The sequence below is a fragment of the Cuculus canorus genome, chromosome W, assembly GCF_017976375.1.
Source record: "Cuculus canorus isolate bCucCan1 chromosome W, bCucCan1.pri, whole genome shotgun sequence".
NCBI classification, from domain to species: Eukaryota; Metazoa; Chordata; class Aves; order Cuculiformes; family Cuculidae; genus Cuculus; species Cuculus canorus.
In genome coordinates, this window is record NC_071440.1 from 5,314,339 (window position 1) to 5,338,568 (window position 24,230).

General features: G+C 43.4%; 1 protein-coding gene across 1 annotated transcript in view; it reads right to left on the reverse strand.

Annotated features, from left to right (window-relative positions):
- Nucleotides 1–24,230, reverse strand: part of LOC128850257 (lens epithelium-derived growth factor-like) — a 98,709-nt gene that overhangs the window by 64,785 nt on the left and 9,694 nt on the right. Inside the window, exons 3-4 of the mRNA XM_054053260.1 lie at nt 6,042–6,118; nt 1,896–2,034 (exon numbers count right to left, since the gene is read on the reverse strand). Coding sequence (XP_053909235.1) covers nt 1,896–2,034; nt 6,042–6,118 — 216 coding nt within the window. The remainder of the gene's footprint in view (nt 1–1,895; nt 2,035–6,041; nt 6,119–24,230) is intronic.

Sequence of the window (24,230 nt, forward strand, 5' to 3'; positions counted from 1 at the left end):
GAACACAGTATTCAGGATGCGGCCTCACCGGTGCTGAGTACAGGTTAGTCCTGCTGGCCGCACTATTTCATCCACTATAGCTCAGTGGAGCTAAACATCACATTAGTGCTAGATGGTTATATTCTAGCTATTAACTAAAAGGGGTAACCAGTCCAGAGTCACCTTGCTGAGACTTGTGTTATTTTCTCTTTCCAGAAACAGTACCAGGAATGCTACCAGAATGTCTCCCTTGGAGATCAGATTGATCATCAGAGGAATATTCACCCTTCTCACAGAAGCAATCATCATCAACGTGAACCAGATCTGATTTACACCCTGACAAGCCGGACACATGGGGTGGAGGCCCTCACTTCTTGTGCTAATCAGTATGGTAACTGCAGTACATTCTGTACCGTATATGTTTAAAAACGCTGGAAATACAGGAATATTGAGAGAAGCAAAAATAAAAACTAAGAATAAAAGCTCTATAAATCAAAGTACTATACAGACACATTTAAAAATTAAGATGTTTAGAACTAGATATGCACTGTACCAGTTTATTTTAAAAAGTGTTCAACTTTTAATAGCTTGTATTTGGTTTATGTGGCATGGTTTTGGTAGCAGGGGGTGGGGGTGCAGGGGTGGCCTCTGTGAGAAAAGGTCAGGAGCTGCCCCCATGTAAGACAGAGCCAGTTCCAGCTGGCTCCAATAGAAATCCACGGCTGGCCAAAGCTGAGCCGATGAACAATGTTGGTGTCACCTCCATAAAAACATATTTAAAAAAGGGTAGAAAATGCTGCACAGCAGCTGTGAAAGAGAGGAATGACAAAAACGTGAAACAACCATGCAGACACCAAGGTCAGCGAACAAGGAGGTGCTCCAGGCACTAGAGTAGATATTCCTCTGTAGCCCATGGAGAAGGCCATAGTGAAGCAGGTTGTCCCCCTGTAGCTCATGGAAGATCATGTGAGAGCAGATATCCACCTGTAGCTCGTGGAGGATCCCATAAGAGAGCAGCTAGATATGCCCTGAAGGAAACTGCAGCCCATAGAGAGCCACTGGATCTAGGCTTCTGGCAGGAACTACAGCCCATGGAGAAGAGCCTATGCAGGAGCAGTTTTTCTGGCAGGAGCTGTGGCCCATGGGGAACCTACACTGGAGCAGTCTGTTCCTCATGGTTTGTATACTGTGGAAAGGACCCACGCTGGAGCAGTCTATGAAGGAGTGTATTCCGTGGGAGGGACCCCATGCAGGAGCAGAACACCATGAGATGGAAGGAGTGGCAGAGACAAAGTGTTATGAACTGACCACAACCCTTATTCCAAATCTCCCCAGCACCACTTGTAGGGGGAGGAGGCATAAGATTTAGCAGAGAAGTTGAGCCTGGGAAGAAGGGAGGGCTGGGGGGAAGGTGGTTTTAGTTTTGTCTGTTTCTCAGTATCCTACTCTATTTTTAATTGTCAGTACATTAAATTGATCTTCCCCAAGTCAAGTCTGTTTTACCTGTGAGGGTAATTGGTGAGCAAACTCCCTGTCTTTATCTTGACCCACGAGTTTTTTTCATCTAAGTTTTTTCCCATGTCCAGCTGAGGAGAGGGAGTGAAAGCGCAGCTTGATGGGCATCTGATGGCCAACTAAGGTTAACCTACCACATAACATTATCCTTGAGTCCTGAAACCATTAACATGAACCCTCCTTAACTTTACTATAACGAAATGGCATCCCCTATTATACAGAAGAGCAATTTTATCTTATTTTGCTGAAAAATTGAGGTAAATTGTAAATAACAATAGCAACATTAGTCCAACTTGTAACTCAGTAATATAGATCAATAAATTATTCCTCTATACCAGCTAAACCATCATTACTTTTTTACAACAATACGACAAAACAGATTAAATTATTCACAGACTTACTTGCTGATGAGAGAATTTCACTTTGGGATTGTTGTCAATTTCCCATAATCCTTCGTTAAAGCCCTTTCTTTTATTTGGTTTGCCATATTTTTCTTTATTTTCATAATAAGGAAATATATCCTTTGGTCCCAAGAATGCCCTTCAAGAGATGAAAAGATTAGTTACCAGAGACATCACATTTTTAAATTGCTACTCTTCAAATTTACTTTAGTGCCAGATGGTATAAAAAAAAATTCATTAACAAGGTATATGAAGTGCAATCAGCAGTGCTGGTACTGAAACATCTTTAGACTTCTAAACTTTTGCTTTCAATAAACCCAGTTTTCCATTAGTGCTACCACACTCACTGCTCTCTCCTAGGTGTTGAGTCTCCAGGCAAGAAACAGTCAATACTATGTCTTGAATGTTATATTTTGTTAAGATCACAATTGACAGAGCCATCCACCACTGTCAAACAGTGATTAAAATCTGAGCAGCTGACTGATGTACAGAAAAAGCCATTGCTTCCTTAGCAAACTAAGCTAAAATGTGAAGAAATAAAGATTTCTTAAATCCTGGAAGCATAATGCAAGATTATGAGTACATGTATAAGAAGATATGGCTTCAAGCCAAAGAAATATTTTTCATAATTATTATAGTAAAACCAATATGTCCGGGATGACAAAACAAAGGTGGGATAGAATAATTGCCTGGATCTCTGTAAGAATGCAATATAGTTTATCCTGAAAGACATAGGAATCTAACAAAAAATAAAAAATATACGACTTTATTAAATGTTTCACATTAAATGCTCAACATTTCTCTTTAAGAATCTTGTATATCCAAATGAAAAGCAGCTTATCAAGAAAAAAATAAATATAAATTTTGCCGTTCAAAAACACTTAAAAAGACCTAAAACCTTTGCTTAGGTTAATAGTGTTTTGACATGAAGTGGCACAGAGTTGGAAACAAACTTAAAGTTTTTTGTATATTCTGTTTTTCTACTGATTAGCTTTTTTTAGTTTAAGTGTGAAGAGAGACATACTCAATAATTTGGCTAGTAGAAGTGTTAAATTGTTCCTTATTTTAATTTTTTTCTCCACCCCTATTTGAAACGGCTTCTTTTTATCGTTGTTTTCATCTACAGAAACTGGCCTCCCCTAAGGCAGTCAAAAAATGCTTCCCCTAAAATCTATACATTATCCATAGTGCAAGTTGCACAACTACGGCCATTAGACTGGCACCTTTTCCCACAAACTGCAGTATCTACACTGTAATTTTTTCTAAGTCAGACCTGGGAAAACAAGGTAATAAAGTACTAAATACCAATATTCTACTTTGTACTGCAGAACATCAAGGCACATGAAGTTTCTGACGTAGTACCATGTCCTCTAGGGTTAGGACTTCATAGTGCAATCCAACTACTGTTAATAGCAAAACAGGAAACCTCAGTGACCAACATTCTCATTTTCACCCCTGTGCCTATATCCAGCTCTGTCTGACAAAGTATAAATCTAAGACCCAATTGCTTGAATTGAAGATGTTGCTATTGGTTTTATGAGATTGTTCGTGGTAAAGTTCAAACAAACAAAAAACCCCCTAAGTTTAATTTCCCCATTTTTTCATCACATCTATAATGAAGTATATGAGACTCTCTATTCATTTAGATAAGATAAACAGAAGTTGCAAGTCACCTAGGAAGCTTAAGCATTTCCTACTCCAGTAGTGTAAAATAATCTAATCTTTCACAGTTGCTATCATCCATCTCTTTGCAGAAGATTGTTAGAGAGCATCCAGTCAGGGATCTACACATTTGCAAAGCATACTTAACCAGAGCAAAAAGAGGGATGGGGGGAAGAGGGAAAGACAGACCAGAGAAAAGAGATAACATTGCTTCTTTTCTTTCCTTTACTCTGAAAGGAAGCATTTTTTTCCACAGTTGTAAGTCTCTATCCACACTGTTCAGATTTGGAGAAATAGTAGGAATTGGTTACCTTGCTAAGGTCATATAGCTTGCTGGGTTTTTGCAATTATATACCCATACACAAGAAGGAGAAAAGGTCAAGGAAACCTAATCACGACAGATATCACCCTGATGTATAGGGTCCAGGGTCTTGAGTCCAGAGTATGACCTTCTGCCTGCCTGTGAGTAGCTAAAATTTGTGATTTACTCACATAAGAAATTCGCATAAAGCTTTTTTAAAATACAAATATCTACCTTATATCTAGTTTTCCTTTAGAAGAGGATAATATTTCTAAAACAAGATGACACCTGGCAAATATCTGGAAAAGAAGAAATAGGCTCTTAGGGTTTTGGGATGGTTTATTTTTTCAAGAATATCAAGAAGCCCCAAATTTAGTTTTTAGTGAAGCTCAGAAGAAAGCAATAATGAAAATCTAAGTACAAGCTTATCCTTTAAAATCACAGAATCATTAATGTTGGAAGGCAACACCTCTGGAAATCATCTAGTTCATCCCCTCCATGTTCAAAGCAAAGTCAACTAGAGCAAGTTGCTCAGGTTTTGAGCATCTCTGATGATGGAGAGCCCACAACCTCTCTTGGCCACCTGTTCCGGAAGAAAGGAAGTACTTTGCAACACTGTAAGATATGAGAGGCACAAGTTCAAAAACATTTTTCAAAGTTATATTCTAAAGAAAACACTGGAAAACTTTGAAATACAGTACACCTGAGTCTACCACATTACCCAAAACAGATTTTAATAAAATTGCTTTGTATGAGTATCAAAGAGTAGGTAATAAGGTAGGTAATAATTTCCCAATAATCTACATGCAATGAAACATGATTTTGGAACCTAAGTAACATTTGAAAAAAAATAATTGTGCTTCTCAAAATTCTACAGAAACTCTTAAGATTGTGTAGAAATTCATTTCTTTCTACCCTACACTTGATCTGTGATCTTCAGGAATGACAGTACAAAAATAGTAGTGCAATCCAGAATGCCATACATACATTAAAAAGGAGAGAAGTAAAAGGGTGCTTTAATTGTCAAAATATCCTCAAAAGGGTACAAACCTACTGAACAGTATAAAGCAAAGGCAAAAAACAGGGATAACAGAATTCAAACCTTGCTTTCTTTCCCCATAAAAGCACAAAAAATAATTAAGCCTATATAGAATTATATGGAGTGCTGTGAACAGTCAATGAAATGCATGGTTACAGGAGCCAAACATACACACAGGTCATTGACAGAGAAGTTACTTCTTAAAAAGAATCAAACAGAATGTAGTGTCAGTGAGAGCCGATAGTGCTTTCTTTTTAATTCATCCAAATACTGTATTTTTTCTATGATATTTATTTTTAAAGATAGGTAGGAAGCACCACCTCAAAAGAGATTTTTATAGATTTCTTAATTGTCTCTGAAGGACAAAAAAAGCTTTCTGCAAGCTATACGAGAAAAGAAATAGATATCAAGACAACAACTAGCTCTGTGATCTGCTTTGCAATACTATTTGCAGCTTATTAAAAAAAGGGAATAAAAACAGCATTTCCCCCACAAGTCAAACAGGAAATTAACACTGAATTAAAGATCTCTATAATCTACAGTAGAACAACATTATGAAGTAGCATGACAAATTCTACTATAACAGACAGGGAATAGCATAAAAACATATTAGAAGTGGGAAAAGTCAAGTCCTTTCAATAGAAATGCTAAGTTCCATTGCAAAATGCTAGTGTTACCAAAAATGTTTCTCTTTCTTGGATGCTTTATATAATAGCAGGCATGAAACTAACAGAGGTGAGACCTTGCACTACAAATTCACCTCTTCACTCTTTCCCAAATCTTTCCCCTCTCCCCCTCAAAGGACTCAAATGCTACTTATTCCATAGTTTTCAGCTTTATTTCATTTTCTTTTAGAACACAGTTTTGAGGATACGTGAGATTATAATTAAAATGTCTTACAAAAGAAAGATAGATATGTCAATCACGCTACTTTAGGTAGGCTGGTTTTTTACTGAGCAGGAAAAACTGCATGTTGCAGGGAACAGTAGACTATATCCACACCATTTCATAGCAAATGTGGAAAGCAAGCTGCCTATCTTGCCACTAGAGATTATGTGTTTTCAAACACACGATGCAAACTGTTAAACTACTGTTAAGACATTCTGCAATGAAAACAATATTCCCTTCAATCTAAAGGACTTACGTTTCATGAGTGCCAAAAAAGAATATAGGCATTTTATTCATAGGAGGTTTTACTGCTCCATCTGGAATTTCATCCACCTAAGAGAAAGAAAGACTAGAATTAAATTTTAGTAACAATTAAAAACACTCTAGAGGAAAACAGCAAAAAAGGGATAATAAGAAAAGGAGGAAGCCTTAAACAAGAATATACAAGGACACAAACCTGACCAATAAATAATAAGGGATACAGTGACCAGAACCAAACCTGTTCACTCACTCTAACTGTTAAGGATATGCAGTGTGAGAATGTTTATTCCAGCAAGGTTATCCAATCAGAGACCTTGTCAGTTGGGAAAATAAGGGAAAGGGGGAAGTCAGAAACAAAATATGCAGAGAGACAGACCTGACAAAACAAACATGGAGAGAGTGAGAAGAAACAAATCTTGCTACTCACACTAATTGATGGGCTATCAAGAAACTATAGGCACCACTTCCAGGAAGATCAACCTGGAATCTAAACTAAGATTATAAACCAGGGAAGATCCTGGACACCAGATTGAGAGGGGTAAGGGAATCAGTAGAAATATGCAAACCCATGAAGGGACATGTTGGGCACATGGAGAGCAGGGAGAAACTAAGAGGGGGGTAAAACCCTTTCTGGGTTAAAAACAGGGCTGGTTGGTGTGCTCCTCTAGCTGAGCCCTGTGCCTGATCACTGGGGCTGCAGGGGTGACCTCTGTGAGAAAATGAGCTGCCTCTGTGCCAGATAGAGCCAGTTCCAGCCAGCTCCAAAACAGACCCCTTGATGACCAAAAGCTGAGCCAAGCAGCAATGCTGGTGGCGGCTCTATGACAACATATTTAAGAAAGGGTAAAGATTTCTGTGCAACAGCAGCTGGGAGAGAGGAGTGAGAATATGTGAGAGAAACAACCCTGCAGACACCAAAGTCGGTGAAGAAAGAGGAGAGGGAAGTGCTCCAGGCACCAGAACAGAGATTCCCCTGCAGCCCACAGTAAAGACAATGGTGATGCAGGCTATCCCCCTGCAGTCCAGTGAGGTCTATGGTGGAGCACATATCCACCTGCAATCCATGGATGACCCCATGCTAGAGCAGATGGGTGTACCCTGGAGGAATCTGCAGCCTGTGGAGACCTCACACAGAAGCAGGCCCATTGCGGACCCATGCTGGAGCAGTCTGTTCCTGAAGGACTGTACCCTGTGGAAAGAACCAATGTTGGTGCAGTTCTTGAAAGATTTTTTTTCCTGTGAGAGGGACTCCAAACTGGAGCAGAGGTACAGTATGAGGAGGAAGGAGCAGCAGAGATGAACTGTTATGAACTGACTGCTACCCCCCATTCCCCATCCTTCCTGTGCCACTTCTGGGTGGAGGAGGTATAAGAGTTAGGAGTGAAGGTGAGTCTGGGAAGAAGGGGTGGGGTAGGGGGAAGGTGGTTTTAGTTTTGTTTTGATTTTGACCATCCTAATCTATTTTTAATTGCCAGCAACAAATTAAATTTCCCCAAGTTGAGTCTGTTTAGCCTGTGACAATGACAGGTCTCCCTCTCTGTATCTTGACCCATGAGCTCTTCATCTCATTTTCTCCCCCTGTCCTGATAAGGAGGGTGAGCAAAATAGTGACTTGGTGGGTTGGCAGCCAGTCAGTGTTAATCCACCATGCCCTGTCCTGTGATGTCAGCTACTAGAGTGGGTGGGGATCATCAGGGTGAGTACCGAAAACCAGCTACTAGGAGGGATCGGCACATTACTTAAGGGGTCAAAACTGGTGGCTGGAGCAGGACTGCAGGTCACAGCTCATGTGTCTGTTGTCAGCTGCTGGGAGGGCAGTGTGTCTATATCTTCCCACAACTGTGTGTGCGTGTATGTGTGTAATTCACTATCAAGCTTCAAGCTGGACTAGCTACTGAGTAGGAAGCTTTGAGTCCGGTCAGGGGTATCACGTGGGTGGAGGGTCTGTGCTGGTATGCCACGGGAGACTTGTGAATATGGAGTGTCTGTGGGATGAATGTGTGAGTGTGTGCCTGTTTGTGTTTACTAGCAAGCACCAAGCTGAACTAGCTGGTGAGTAGGGAACCCATGGAGCAGGTAAGAGGGCAGAAATTTCTATTGAATTTCTATTTCTATCAGCCATAGAGAAGAAAGAGAACTTGGCTGGCTGTATTTGTTTTATGCAAGTCCTATATGTTGGTGCTGTTGAAGGCAGCGCCTTGTCTGCGGCAGGCTGTGTAGCTGACTGTGTCTGTGTCCTGCATGTGTGTCTCTGGGATAAATGCTTGGCTTCACTACTGGTTGAACCTGCAAATGGGAAAGCAGCAGCCTCATCCCTCAGCTTGGGCAAAAACCCTGGGTTCACAGAACTGGGCTCCAGCAGACAAGCAAGAGGGAGTCTTTGGGCTGGAGAAGGCAGATAGATTCATAATATCCTTTAACAGTACTAACCATTGTGAAAAAAAAGAAAACAGCATCAACAATTTTCAAATTACCGTTTACTTAAAGAAAGGACGGAGTATAGGTAAAAAGCAGTATTCGGTTCCTCACAAATATCACCTCCTCCTCACTATAATCTATAGTAACACTTCCCATACCTAGTCAATGACTTACCCAAGCCCAAATGTCATGTTATGAAAAAAAATAGAGGCTGGTTTCATTTTTTTTTAATAATTCTAACATCTGAATATTTTGTCTACAAGCCTGCAACCATGAACTCAAGTAAAGTGCTCACCAAACCTGTCATCACAGAATGTCAAACTCACAGAACGTTTGAGGTTGAAAGGGACCTCTGGAGGTCATCTGGTCAAAACCCCGTGCTCAAGCAGGGTGATCTAGAGCTGTTTACCATGCCCAGATGGCTTTTGAATATCTCCAAGGAAGGAGGCTCCACAACCTCCCTGGGCAACCTGTGCCAGTGCTCAGTCATCCTCACAGTAAAAAAAAAAAAGTGTTTCCTTAGCAAAGTTTGAAGGGGGAAGGGGATAGAACTAGACTCACTAGAGATGAGCCTAGGGGTATCATGCCAATGTTGGGGACTAAACCCATAGCCCAGCTCAAGTGCCTCTACACCAATGCATGACAGCATGGGCAACAAACAGGAGGAGCTGGAAGCCACTGTGCAGCAGGATAGCTATGACTTAGTCACCATCACAGAAACATGGTGGGATGACTCTCATGACTGGAGTGCTGCAATGGACGGCTATATGGTCTTCAGAAGGGATAGGCAAGGAGCAGTGGTGGAGTGGCTCTGTATGTTAGGGAGGGGTTTGATTGTAGAGCTCAATGATTGTGATGTCATTATGGATGAGGATGAGGGGGAAGGCCAACAAGACAGATATCCTACTGGGAGTCTGTTAGAGGCCACTTGACCAGGATGAAGAGGTTAATGAAGCACTCTGTAAGCAGCTGGCAAAAGCATCACAATCACTACCCCTTGTTCTCATGAGGGACTTCAACTTACTGGGCATCTGCTGGAAATACAATACAGCAGAGAGGAAACAGTCGGAAACAGTCTAGGAGGTTCCTGTAGTGTGTGGGAGATAAGTTCCTGACACAGCTGGTAAGCGAGCCTACCGGGGAGGTGCCTTGCTTGACCTGCTGTTTACAAACAGAGGACTGGTGGGAGATACGGTGGTCAGAGGCCATCTTGGGCTTAGTGATCATGAAATAATAGAGTTTTCAATTCTTGATGAAGTAAGGAGTGGGGCCAGCAAAACCACTACCATGGACTTCAGGAACCTGATCTCTAAATTGGAGAGATATGGATTTGATGGGTGGACAGTACAGTGGATAAGAAACTGGTTGGATGGTCGTATTCAAAGAGTAGTGGTCAATGGCTCAAAGTCCAGATGGAGATTCGTGACAAGTGGTGGTTAGGACATACAGGGAGAAAATTAGAAAGGCAAAAGCCCAGCTCAAACTCAACCTGGCCACTGTTGTAAGAGACAACAAAAAATGTTTTTACAAATACATCAACAACAAAAAGAGAGCCAAGAAGAATCTTCATCCTTTATTGGAAATGGGAGGGAACATTGCTACTAAGGATGAAGAAAAGCCCGAGGGTCTCAATGCCTTATTTGCCTCAGTCTTTAATAGTCAGACCAGTTACCCCAGGGTATTCAGCCCCCTGAGCTGGAAGACAGGGATGGAGAGCAGGATAAGCCCCTCATAATCCAGGAGGAATTAGTCAAGGACCTGCCATGTCACCTGGATACTCACAAGTCTAAGGAATCAGATGGGATTCACCCAAGAGTACTGAGGGAGCTGCTGGAGGAGCATGCTAAGCCACTCTCCATCATTTATCAGCAGTCCTGGTCAACAGGGGAGATCCCAGATGACTGGAGGCTTGCCAATGTGATATCCATCTACAAAAATGGCTGGAAAGAGGATCCAGAGAACTATAGGCCTCTCAGCCCGACCTCAGTGCCACGAAAGATTAGGGAGCAGTTCATCTTGAATGTGCTCACCAGTCAAGTGCAGGACAACCAAGTGATCAGGCCCAGCCAGCACGGGTTCATGGAGGGCAGGTCCTGTTTGACCAATCTGATCTCCTTCTATGACCAGGTGACCTGCCTAGTGGATGAGGGAAAGACTGGGGATGTTGTCTACCTAGACTTTAGTAAAACCATTGACACTATCTCCCACAACATTCTCCTACAAAAGTTGGCAGCTCATAGCTTAGACAGGACTACTCTTCACTGGGCAAAAAACTGGCTGGATGGCCAAGCCCAGGCAGTTGTGGTGAATGGAGTTAAATCCAGTTGGTCACAAGCAGTGCTCCCCAGGGCTCAGTGTCAGGGCCAGTCTTCTTTAATATCTTTATCAATGATCTGGACAAGGGGATCGAGTGCACCCTTGATAAATTTGCAGATGACATCAAATTGTGTGGGAGTGTTGATCTGCTTGAAGGTAGGAAGGCTCTACAGAGAGATCTGAACAGGCTGGATCGATGGGTCAAGGCAAACTGTATGAGATTTAAAAAAGGTCAAGTGCTGGGTTTTGCACTTCAGTCACAACCCCATGCAATGCTACAGGCTTGGGCCAGTGTGGTTGGAAAGCTGCCTAGTGGAAAAGGATCTGGGAGTGCTGGTCAACAGTTGGCTGAATGTGAGCCAGCAGTGTGCCCAGATGGCCAAGAAGGCCAACAGCATACTGGCTTGTATTAGAAATAGTGTGGCCAGCAAGAGCAGGGAAGTGATTGTGCCCCTATATTCAGAGCTGGTGAGGCTGCATCTTGAATACTGTGTTCAGTTTTAGGCTCCTCAGTACAAGATTTTGAGCTGCTGGAGCATGTCTAGAGGAGGGCAATGCTGCTCGGGAATGGTATTATGAGGAGCGGCTGAGGGAACTGGGATTGTTTAGCCTGGAGAAGGGTGATCACCTTGAGGAGCGACCTCCTGAAAGGTGGTTGTAGCTAAGTGAGGGTTGGTCTCCTCTCCCAAGTAACTAGTGATAGGACGAGAAGAAATGGCCTCAAAGTTGCACCAGGGGAGGCTTAGATTGGGTATTAGGGGAAATTTCTTTACTGAAAGAGTAGTTAAGCATTGGAACAGGCTGCCCAGGGAAGTGGTGGAGTCACCACCCCGGAGGTGTTCAAAAAACATGTAGATGTAGAGCTTTGGGACATGGTTTAGTAGGCATGTTGGTATTGTGTTGACGGTTTGACTTGATCTTAGAGGTCTTTTCCAACCTTAATAATTCTATGATTCTTATATTCAGATGGAACCTCCCAGTGTTTCCATTTGTGCCCACTGTCTCTGGTCCTTTTGCTGGTCACCACTCAAAAGGGCATAGCACTGTCCTCTTTGCACCCTTCCTCCAGGTGTTTATATACATTGACGAGATCCCCCTGTGATGAATGCACTTAACACCCCAGCAGCGGTTTGGTTCAGGCTCCAGAAGAGGTAAAGGTCTGCCTGCAGCCAGGCCAAGAACTCTAGGAAACCACAAGGAGCAGAGAGAAACACAGTGAACACCAATAAGGAGCCTCATGCATATCCCTATTTAATGCAATTTGAATACGAGTTAGCCATCCAGATATCATATCATGGCATCTACTCATGAAGTTAAACAGAGTGCAGTGGTCAGCATACAAAGTGCTCTAGTATGCAAAGTTCTTGTGATGTTGCAAAGGCTCATCAACTCCTTGGTCGCTAGAAGAACTCTAACCAAGCATGTGGTGAAGGGGTTCTGAGGGGTGGCCGTGCTGAGGCACAATATATCCTGTCCCGTCACATTGGCGAGGGTTACCCAGACATTCTGCTCTTGGGGGGCATGTGTGTTACTGAATCTGCTGAGAGACAAGAAAGGGAAGATGTTAAACACCACCACCACACACACCTCCCAGTTTATTCCCTATGGCGGAGGTGGTGGGTGGGGGCTCGCTCCCACCAGTTCTGTCCAGGAATTGCTATGATAGATTATATCTGATGTACTAAAGTGGCACCTTCAGGAACCATGGCTGTGATCAGGGGTGTCTTTTTTTATTTACTGCTGTATAATCGATAGTCATTCGCCAGCTACCATCGGGCTTTTTTTACGGGCCAAATCGAACTGCTAATAGTTTATGGTTGTCTGGATTTCTTTGTCTCCTCCTGGGATTCAGTATCGTTTCAAGTTGATAATATCAGTGGCTATAGGAGTGTTGGGTTCCTGCAGTATACGATTAACAGTAATTGCTTGGGTATGGAACCACTGCATGGTACCAAAAGCTCACAAAGCCCCATCTATATGCAGTGTGGCTCCCTGTAAGATATCCATCCTCAATATATATCAGACGAACCTTTCCCTACTACTTTTACCATATTTCACATTTGCCCATGCCCTGTATGGCATAGGGTGGACTGCACGTGTGGGCCAGATGACAAGCCCATAAACTTTTTGTACCCATAATATTTTTTATATATAACACACACACATATACTAAACCTGTGTACATTGTCCCTCAATCACACACACACATGACAATAAAACTGCCTGCAGAAATAAACACACAACAATTTTTTTGATAAATTGATAGCTGATGCTCTACCAAAATTTTGAAGGGTTATCTCTTCACACATTAATAAAGCCTGTTTGAGTCTTCCCCAATAATCACTGGTGAGCCCATTATTTTACTCAAATAAAATTGCTCATAACTTGGTATTCCCTTGCAGAGATAACAGGGTTAAGTCCTGCAGACTTAGCGAAGAAACTGAGGAAAAAAAAACTTCAAGGACAGGGAGGAGAAGGGGGGTATTCACACACACAGCTGTAGGGTTTTTGTTTGGTTGGTTGGTTGATTTTTTCCTGAGGCTTTTGTCTCTCTAGCTTAAAACTCTTTGTGGTGGCCACCGTCTTTTTTTCTCAGAATTAGCCAAATTTCTTGACATTATTTAACTTCGCGCTTTGTAACCAATACCCTAGCTAAGGGCGCCCCCTTTTTTTCATGCTGGGTATTTTAACATTTTGCCCTCTGCAGCCTGCCACTCCAAAGATCCCAAATGAATTCACCAGTTTGCAGGCTTGGTGAACGTTTGAGCTGAAAGGTTTCAGAGATGTATTTATAGAGTCCCATCTGGGCTAAACCCCAGGATCTGAGTGTCTCTGAAGGGTGGGGGAATACGGAGTAAAGGAATTAACTTCAACTCTTTCTTCTCTCTGCTTCTTGCCGTGTCTCCTAGCCACCCACACTACATACTTCTCTGACAATGTAGCACATTTCTTTCTCCCCTGTTCCCCCTCCTTTACAGCGGTCATGAAAGCCTGTCGTTGCTCCAAGTGATTAACCTCTAGTTCCTCATTTTCCACCCTCAAGACATCATACTTTTGCTGCCACTCTCTGTTCCTATCCACCATAGTCTTATAAGCGAACAGCAGGCAGCCATCCATCCACCCTGTGTGCCCTAAACGCTCTCGTGAGTGGGTGGTGTCTGTATAAATTCCCCCCAATACTGCAATACTTCTATTGGCTCCTGAGACCCCTATGGTTCAGGACCAATACCTGCACATGTTTCCAGCTTATCCGATAAAGTGCTCCATGGCTCGGTAGTCCAGCCTAGATGCTCCACGGGGGAGCAACAGCCTTTTCTTTCTTTTTGAACATATTAACTACCTACTACCAGACCTCTATACAGCTGTAACAACCGAGCTAAACGTCTATTACAAATAAATATCATGTGGGAGCAGGTTCCTTCCACACCTGTCAACAACAAATAGACATAAATACATAACACCAGTGGCACAAAGAATAAGAAAACACAACAACACGGAGGTGTCCAGCCACAGAGAACACTCTGATTCTGCTCGGACTACCCTTACACCAGACAGCGTCTCTTAATTCAGCTACGCGCCCCACTGATCAAGCCTTGTTCCTTCTGTTACACGGGTGGTATTGCTTTGCACTCCTGGCGATTCATCCTCATCACCAATTATGTATTAGGTTCATCTATAGACACCAGTGTGCATAGACAGGACCACTAAATCATGGTTCAATCAAATATGCTTTATTGCTCAAACACACTATTATACCTTAACCTATTACACTTGACTATGTTAAAACTTATAAACTTACAGACCTGCCAGATGGTGCCAGCTCACCAAGCAGGAGAAGGAGATGGAGCATGGTGACCAGATCATCGGAGTTAATAGGTACTGCACTTCCAGGGCGTCCCCCAGTTCAAAGACATGCACATATTCCTTCTCAGCCGTCACCTGTCCAGCCCAGCTCCTTTTATCCTCCTCTCAGGGACTGCAAAAAGGGTTAGCAGCATCACCCGCCCCTCGTGTGACCAGCGCATGAGCAGGCTGAGTGCCAACTTGTTATTTGTCCCACGCTAACAGCAATTCCGACACCAGGCCCTGTTCTCATAACACCTTTCCTGGCTACTCATGGTCCTTGGGCTCTGCTTCAAGGTCTTGTAAATACCAGGCAGTTCCAAACGCTTTTCTGTTTTTTTCATCTGATTCCCTGCCTGTTATCTGCCTAGTTAAGTAGAAACAGTCACATACTTTCTCACCACAAGCTGGCTAAGAATTGTTGCTTAAGCTAATTCACTACTTCAAAATTCGAGTGTACAATACTTTAATGAGATAGATATATATATATATATGTCATGGCCCACCATAGACCATTATTTATTACCTCTGATACATAGATAAAGCTATTCAGGGACTTGGAAAAATATTTTTATGGTTGTTGTGTATTCAATTAAAATGTGCTTTTCAGGCTTTATAAAAAAAATTTCTTTAAGCTACTGCATGATTTCTGGTTTCCTTTCAAAGCCTTTCTGAGTACTGTAACATAAAAATTCTTGGTGTATTCCAAGGAATCATAGAATCAGAGTAATTTAAGTTAGAATAGACTTCTGGAGGTCATTTAGTCCACCTCCCTGTTCAAACAAGGCCAGCTAGATCAGATTGCTCAGGGTTGTGTTCAGTTGAGTATTGAACACCTCCAAGGATGGTGGTTCCACAACTTCTCTGGGCCCCTGTTCCAGCATTTGACACTCCTTATGGCGATTCTTTTTTCCCTAATATCTAATAGGCATTTCCCATGTTGTTGTCTATTGCCTCTCATCCTATCGGTGTGCACCTCTGAGAAGAATCTGGCAATATTTTCTCTCTATCCTCCAGTAAGGTAGTTGTAGACAGAAAGAAGGTCTCTCTCTAGCCTTCTCTTCTTAAGGCTGAACGAACCCAGCTCTCTCAGCTTCTCCTCATGTCATGTGCTCCAAAGCCCTGACCATGTTGGTGGCCCTCCACTGTATTCGTTCCAGTATCCCAATACCTTTCTTGTAATGGGGAGCCCAAAACTGGACACAGTACTGTCAAATATGGCAAAAAGCCAATGTTAATTTTTATAGTACTCTAAATCCAATCCGATTAGCTCACTTGTGAATCGTAATGTCAAATTTTAAAATTACAAATACAAAATCTCAGCCTGTGATGTAGTATTTAATGGTTACTTCACGTACTTGCATGTTATATTAAAAATCTTAAAAATACTGCCAGAGCTTGTATCTTAACATAAACCTGTAGTTGATAGAAATATGTGTGCATTTTTGTTTAAAAGTTATTATTGATCAAGTATTAGTTCAGGAGAAAAAAGTACAAAGCTGTATATCTTTCTCTGAATTTCCATTTTGCAAATCATGAGCTATGAATTTGCCACTAACTATAACTAGAATGCGTAGTTTCTACTTTTTTTCTTGTGCTGAAGATCTGTATTCTAAATTTAAATTTTCTAGGGATTATGTGTGTTTTAGTCATACATTTTAGCTTCCTTTAGCTTTAATTATGCCTTCACCATCTTGGTTCATCTTATAAATATCTACAAGAAAGAGTCTCCTCTATGTGTCACGTACGCATTTAACTATGATGGTAACATGCCACAAGGCATGATTCCCAGCAGTCATTGGAGCAGCTACTCCTGTAACATCAGAGGCCTTGACCCAGATCAAGCTCCTACTAGTGGATGCAGGTCTGCAGGTCTCAGACTGCAGAAAGTGCCTGGTGCCTCTCACCGAGACTGCGGCAGGGGGAGATGGTCTCCTTACCTGAAGAGGTGTATGCTGGCTGAGGATCTGTGTCGCTGTTTTCCAACAGGAGGTGCTGATTTGTTATAATCCCAGTAAGAAAAGCACACAGACTCTATAAAGTATTGTTCAAAATGCCATTTATCGGCATTAACACTATAAAGAAAAAGAGGATAGTATAGATAACCTTACATCCCTTCATAACGGTAGTATGTGGAAGGAGAGTGACAGATCGCCGGTGAGCTCCATCTGAATCCTCCCTGGACGGCAGCTGGACTGCACGCCAGGCAACTCTCCTCTTTAACAGGATCAGTTGTTTAGCCTAAATAAGTAACCATTTTAAATGGAATAAATCATTTAGAGTTATAATATTGTGTGATTTAGTATGCTGTTTGCTTAGCTTTCTTAGCACAAGTAGCCAGACTTGTTCTGAAGCACTAGGCCACAAGCTGGGAATTCCCAGTGAAAAACTTTCCCAGTGCATACGACCTGTCTAGTCAAAACAAGGCCTCCAGAGTCAACGAAAAAGCAGGAAAATAGAGAGGCTTTAAGGACACAGACCGTCAACATCAGCTGCACCAAGACAAGATAACGACCTGTCTGAAAGATAGCAAAGGAATCCAATGAGGAATGAGAAGACCCCAGACCCAAATATTACTACTGGAACAAACCATTGTGTAAGGGGCAAGTAAATAGCCTGTACGGGTATAATTACCCAGGGATTTTTTTTGGCTCACGTCAGCCCCTCTCCCTGGAGTTGACCATGCTGCTGTACTCTTCTATTAAATTATTTATTTTATAAAATGCAATGTCTGCTTCGCGAAAAGTTGGATTTGAACTCTGGGGTGAACACTGGATGCCCAGATGAAAGGTAACTGAATTGGGGATAAGCATGATGAAACTTTGAAATCTTAGCTAAGTGACACAGAAGATAGGCTGTGCACATATAATGCTTCAGATATAAACACATATAACCCAATTTTCTTCTGCAGGCTTCCTCCATGTAGTCAATAATAGAATGATTGCCATTGAACTCTGTTTTGCATTATTATCTAAATATGGAATTTATCCTAAAAAACCCTCATTTGCAACACCCCCCCATGGTGTCTTCTCTTCTCTAGGCTAAACATCATCACCAGTGCTGAGCAGAGGGGAAGGATCACCTCCTTCGACCTGCCGGCAATACTTTGCCTGATGCAGCCCGGGATACCATTCGCCACCTTCGTGGCAAGGGCACATTGCTGGCTCATATTCAACCTGGTGTCCACCAAGATCCCCCAGGTCCTTTTCTGCAAAGCTGCTTTCCGGATGGGTGGCCACCAGCATATATCGGTGCTTGGGCTTGTTCCTCTCCAGGGGCAGGACTTGGCACTTCTCCTTGTTGAACTTCAGGAGGTTCCTGTCAGCCCACTTCTCCAGCCTGTCAAGGTCCCTCGGGATGGCAGCAACGACCCTCTGGCATATCAGCCACTCTTTCCAGTTTTGGTGCTGTCTGCAAACTTGCTGAGGGTACACTCTGCCCCATCATCCAGCTCATTAATGAAGGTCTTGATCATGACTGGACCCAGTATTGACCCCTGGGGTATGCCGCTCGTCACTGTCTCCCAACTAGACTTTGTACTACTGACTACCATGCGGTCCAATGGCCTGGCCATTCAGCCAGTTTTCAGTCCACCTCCCTGTCTCTTCATCCAGCCCAAGCTTCAACAGCTTCTCTGTGAGGATCTTATAGGAGATGGTGTCAAAGGCCTTCCTGAGGTCCAGGTAGACAACAGTGACTACTCTCCCCTCATCTACCAGGCCAGTCATTTCATTGTAGAAGTTTATCAAGTTGGTCAAGCATAGCTTTCTCTTGATGAAGCCATGCTGACTACTCCTGATGACTTTTTTGTCCTTCATATGCCTGGAAGTGGTTCCCAGGATTAGCTGCTCCATCACCTTCCTGGGAACTGAGGTGAGGCTCACCAGCCTGTAGTTCCCTGGGTCCTCCCTCTAGCCCTTCTTGAAGACAGGAGGGACAACAGCTTTCCTCCAGTCCTCAGGCATGTCTGCCAATCACGATGATCAATCAAACATTATTGAGAGTAGCCTCGCAATGACATCTGCCTGCTCCCTCAGCACCCATGAGTGCATCCTGTCAGGACCCACGGACTTATGTATGTCCAGTTTGCTTATATATTTCCAGACCTGATCCTTTTCCACCAAGGACACATCTTCCTTGCTCCAGATTTCCCCCCTATTCTCTGGAGCCTGGGATTCCTGAAGGCCCATTTTGCCAGTAAAGACTGAGGCAAAGGCGGCATTCAGTACCTCAGCCTTTTCCATGCCCACCAGGTCCCCTGCCCCATTCAGCAATGGGCCCACGTTTTCCCTAATCTTCCTTTTGTTGCCTATGTACTTACAGAAACCCTTCTTGTTGCCACTGACATCCCTGGCAGGATTCAATTCCATTTCCGCTTTATCTTTCCTAACCTCATCCCTGCATGCTCAGAGAATGTTTCTGTATTCCACTCAGGTTGCCCATCCTTGCTTTCACTCTCAGTATGCTTCCTTTTTGGCCAGAAGCTCCTTGTTCGTCCACGCAAGCCTCCTGGCATTTTTGTCTGACTTCCCATTCATTTGAATGGACCGCTCTTGGAGCTTGGAGATGATCCTTGAATATTAACCAGATTTCATGAGTCCCTCTTCCCTCCAGGGACTTTTACAATAGGACTCTTCCAAGCAGATCTTTGAAGGTGCCAAAGTCTGCTCTCCTGAAGCCCAGGACTGTAGTTCTGCTTTTTGTCTTCCTCCCTCCCCTCAGGATCCTGAATCCACCATCTCAGGATCACTGCAGCCAAGGATGCCTTCAGTCTTCAGGTCCCCAATGAGTCCCTCCTTGTTGGTGAGTAGGAGGAGGTCCAACAGAGCACCTCTCCTCATTGGTTCCTCTGTCACTTGGGTCAGGAAGTTGTCATCTGTGCAGTCCAGGAACCTCCTTGGATTGCTTATGCCCTTCTGTGTTGTCCCTCCAGTAGATATCAGGATGGCTGAAGTCTCCCATAAGGATGAGGGTCTCTAAACATGCAGCTGCTCCTAGCTGTCTATAGAGGGTCTGAACTTCTTCCTAGTCAGGTGGCCTGTAGCAGACATTGACTAGAATGTCACCCGTACCTGTCATCTCTTTATTTCTGATCCATTTGGGATCACTACAGGTGTTTTGTGTTTACATCACAGAACCTCGTCATGTGTTTGCTGGCATTGTGTACTCTCCATTTAAGGAGTCTAATTTATCACTAGAATTTACCCCCCCAACAAAACTTGAAAAAATGAACAATATCCTCCATTCCTTACCCCTCATTTTTCCTCCCATATATGCGGTGAGATTACTGTGTTCTGTGGAGGGAAACAGTAGTATGTGGAATGAGGGGGGGGTGTCCTATTAATTTTCTATTTAGATATTCAGATTTTCAACAGAGGATGGGCAGATTCCTGGTTATTTAAGGATGCGATATGCATTTTTCATTCTTTAAACAAGTGTAGTATTTTTTAAATTTAACACCGGAAATACAGATTTTATTCTAGGAAGGAGCGCTTGCCAACTTGGAAATACTTAAAGTATCAGGTATCTCTCATAATTAGAAAGTGAACTTTTAACTCCTTTGGAAAAGTTAGAAGCAAAGTAAGTAAGCCCTCTTATACACTGGACAATGTAAATGAGATTTTTTTTCCTTTCGGAAACTGTCTTATCCCTGCAAGCTGAAAACTGTAGTTGCTACTTTCTTATTTAGAGGAAAGCTATCTTTCTTTTGGTGCCTATTCATTTTACTGTTTATTTGGTTGCTGGTTTTTAAATGTCATCTTCTCAAGTTTTAAATAGTGTGCATGTGTGTGAGGGTTTTTTTTTTTTTAAAGCCAGGTATGAAATTCTTGTTCTGTGATTTGCTTTGTGATTCAGAAAAGTAACTGGCTACCAGTAAAGTCAAATCCTTAAGAAGATGCATGTGAGAGGAAAATATATCATGCTGGATCCAACAGCCCGAGAGAGGTGAGGCTGCTGCCGCTCCATGTCCCCAGGTCCAACCAATAGCGAGACTGAAGGTGTATTCCCAGCAGGCACACCCATACAAAGCACACATATACACTATGTATATACACATATACATGGCCGGTCACAAAGAGCAACACAGACACTCAGAGCACTCTCACAAACACAGACAGCAAGCACCAATGGCCTCATCCTGCTCTCCACCCTGGCTGAGCAAGATGGAGGCCCACTAGTGAGAACGTATATACATGTGTACAAGGTGGATCCCTCCAGAAGCTGGGCTCAGATGCTCAGTCTGCTCAGTAGCTGCCAGCTGTGTATGCATAATGGTGTATGCATATGCAAACATACTCCACTAGAAACTGGAGTAGAGCTGTGGCTTTGGGGGCTCATATGTCCAGGAGCCAGCAGCTGAAGAGACAGAGATCCAGGGCCCAGCTCAACTCAAATTCCAACCTCTTTTATTCCCAGCATGCTATGTAAGCATTGATCCAGCTCTCCTTGCAAAACTCCTTGCAATACCAGCATCTATATGCTGGCAAACCCGATAAGGTCCCAGCCTTGCAAGCCTTGCCAGACAAGGTAAGCCCAGTTTGGCTGAAGAACTTACATACCCAATGGAAAAAGAAAACAGATTCATTATCGGAGCCCAGCTGGAGCATCTGGGGCTGAAAATCAAAAGAAAACATCTTTTATTCAGAAAATATATCTTTGACTGAGAAACTGCAGCGGCAGTTGACAATGCCACTTTTCCAGAGCATATGCGTGCTATGGAAGACCCAATGTATAGCTAGCAAACTCATCACGGCCTGCCTGGTTGATCAGAGATCCCCTCATTGTAGGAGTATAGAAAGAACAAGAACTAAAATAATCCCGAATCTGCAGTGACCTGCAAAACAATCCCTTCATCCATTCCTGACTCTTCTGGTTCAGCAGAGGAAAAAGCTTTGACCCAGGAAATTTATTAATGAGGAAAGGGAGGGGCTGTTATACTGAGTTGTCATCAAAAGATAAAAAGTATTGGCTTCTGGAAGGGTGAGCTTTTCCAGTCACTCAGCTTGTTCCTGGTTGACAGTCCATGCTTATTTGCTAAATTACATGCTTAATAGCCTGACCCCTGAGTACCTGGAAATCATACAATATTTGGCAAAACTGAACTATATCTTCAGTGTGAATAACTCTGGTATTTTAACTGCGTTAAAGATGGCAACGCCTTATTCTTCCAAAGGGCTTTCCTGCTGGTTAGAGCTTAGCAACATCTAATCCAGCGTGAATCATCTCTAGGTGCTGCAAATTCACTACAACTATCTGGACCCTAAATTAAGAAATTAGAGAGGCTAAGGAGCATCAAGGAGTGAGAGATGGAAATAGACCGATGGGATCACACCCTGAGCTCCAAAGCACAAGAGAAGACACAGACACAGGTAAGAGCCCAGGATGAAAAGGATCTGGCATCTTCCCCCACTAAGGTTGTAGGCGAAGGCTCAAAAGGAGGTAGGGAGTGGAAGCATGTCCACCAACGGGGCAGAAAATCAACCCCCTCCTTGCCCACACCACCTCAGGTTTCACTCCACAACAGATTTGAGGCTCTCAGTGTGGAAGACAGACCAGAGGAAAACATGGAGGAAGAAGCACCCATATCAGAGCAGAGTCAGAGACTGAAACGGCGTAAACGTTCCATTGCCACGACTGCCACAAGGACCGATAGGACAGTCATAGTTGTAGGAGACTCTCTATTGAAGGGGACAGAGGGTCCGATATGTCAAGCACAGACCCCACTCACAGGGATGTCTGCTGCCTCCCAGGAGCCCGGATAAGGGATGTAGCCAAGAAACTTCCCAGCCTAGTGAGAACAACTGACTACTATCCATTACTGCTGCTCCATGTGGGAGGGGATGAAGCAGCTGTAAGAAGCCCAAGGGGGATTGCTACTGAGGGAATCAGGGGCCCAGGTAATTTTTAATTCCCTCCTCCTAGTAACAGGTGGTGACATAGAACAGCTCAGACGGGTCCAGTCTGTTAATAAATGGCTCCATGGCTGGTGTCACAACAATAACTTTGGGGTTTTTGATAATGGGATGGCCTACATGGCACCGGGATTACAGGTTTCAGATGAGAGCTACCTTTCTCAGAGGAGGAGGAGGGTCTTTGCCCAGGAGCTTGCGGGGCTTGTAGATAGGGCTTTAAACTAGACATGAAGGGGGAGAGGGATAACATCAAGCTAGCCCTTAACAAGAGGTCAAAGGATGGGTGTCAGGGGCCAGGTGTTAGTGAGGATACTTCTCCAAAACAACTTATAGGTAATAAAGGGTCCACTGGGAAGGTGATGCAACCAGCAGCCCAGCTGAAGTGCCTTTACAGTAACGCACGAAGCTTGCTTGGGCAACAAGCAGGAGGAGCTGGAAGTTACTGTGCTACTTGAAAGCTATGATCTAGTTGCCATCATGGAAACATGGTGGGACGAGTCCCATGACTGGAATGTGGCTATCGACAGCTACAGGCTGTTCAGGAGAGACAGACTTGGGCTTGCTCAGCCTGGAAAAGAGAAGGCTCAGGGGAGATCTTATAGCGACCTTCCAGTACCTGAAGGGTACCTACAGGAAAGCTGGAGAGGGGCTATTCATAAAGGCTTCTGGGGATAGGACCAGGGGAAATGGATATAAAATGGAGAGGGGCAGATTCAGACTAGACATTAGGAAGAATTTCTTCACCATGAGAGTGGTGAGACACTGGAACAGGTTGCCCAGGGAAGTTGTGCATGCCCCATCCCTGAAGGTGTTCAAGGCCAGGTTGGATGGGGCCTTGGGAAGCCTGCTTTAGTGGGATGTCCTTGCCCATGGCAGAGGGGTTGGAACTAAATGATCTTTAAGGTCCCTTCCAACCCTAACTATTCTATGATTCTATGTTTCTAAATTACATTAAATGTGTGATTGTTTAAAATTAAGTTGAACTGAAACTTGTTTTGCTTAGCTTAGCATGAGTGACTGAATTGCGGAGGCCTTAGGCCGCAAACTGTAACTGAACTTTAGTTGAACTTCCGCTTAGTTGAAATAGAGAGGCACTGGGAGTAGTCTTGCACAATGAGATAAACTGGACCAAACCTATGATTCAAGGAAAAGACCTTACAAAAAAAAAAAAAAAAAGAATCTGTTCCATCTGAAGTCAACAGAAGACAGACGAGACCCAGGTGCAAATAAGACAGAAGGATGATGAAACTGCATGAGTAGAAAAAATTCAAAAGATGTTCAAAGAATCACTAGGTTGGAAAAGACCTCTTGGATCATCGAGTCCAACCATTCCTATCTGCTACTAAACCATGTCCCTGAGCACCTTGTCTACCCGTCTTTTAAATACCTCCAGGGATGGTGACTCAACCACCTCCCTGGGCAGCCTGTTCCATTGCCCAATGACCCTTTCTGTGAAAATTTTTTTCCTGATGTCCAGTCTGAACCTTCCCTGGCACAGCCTGACGCCATTCCCCTTGTCCTATCACCTGTCACTTGGGAGAAGAGGCCAGCACCCACCTCTCTACAACCTCCTTTCAGGTAGCTGTAGAAAGCAATAAGGTCTCCCCCCAGCCTCCTCTTCTCCAGGCTAAACAACCCCAGTTCCCTCAGCCACTCCTCGTAAGACTTGTTCTCCAGCCCCCTCACCAGCTTCG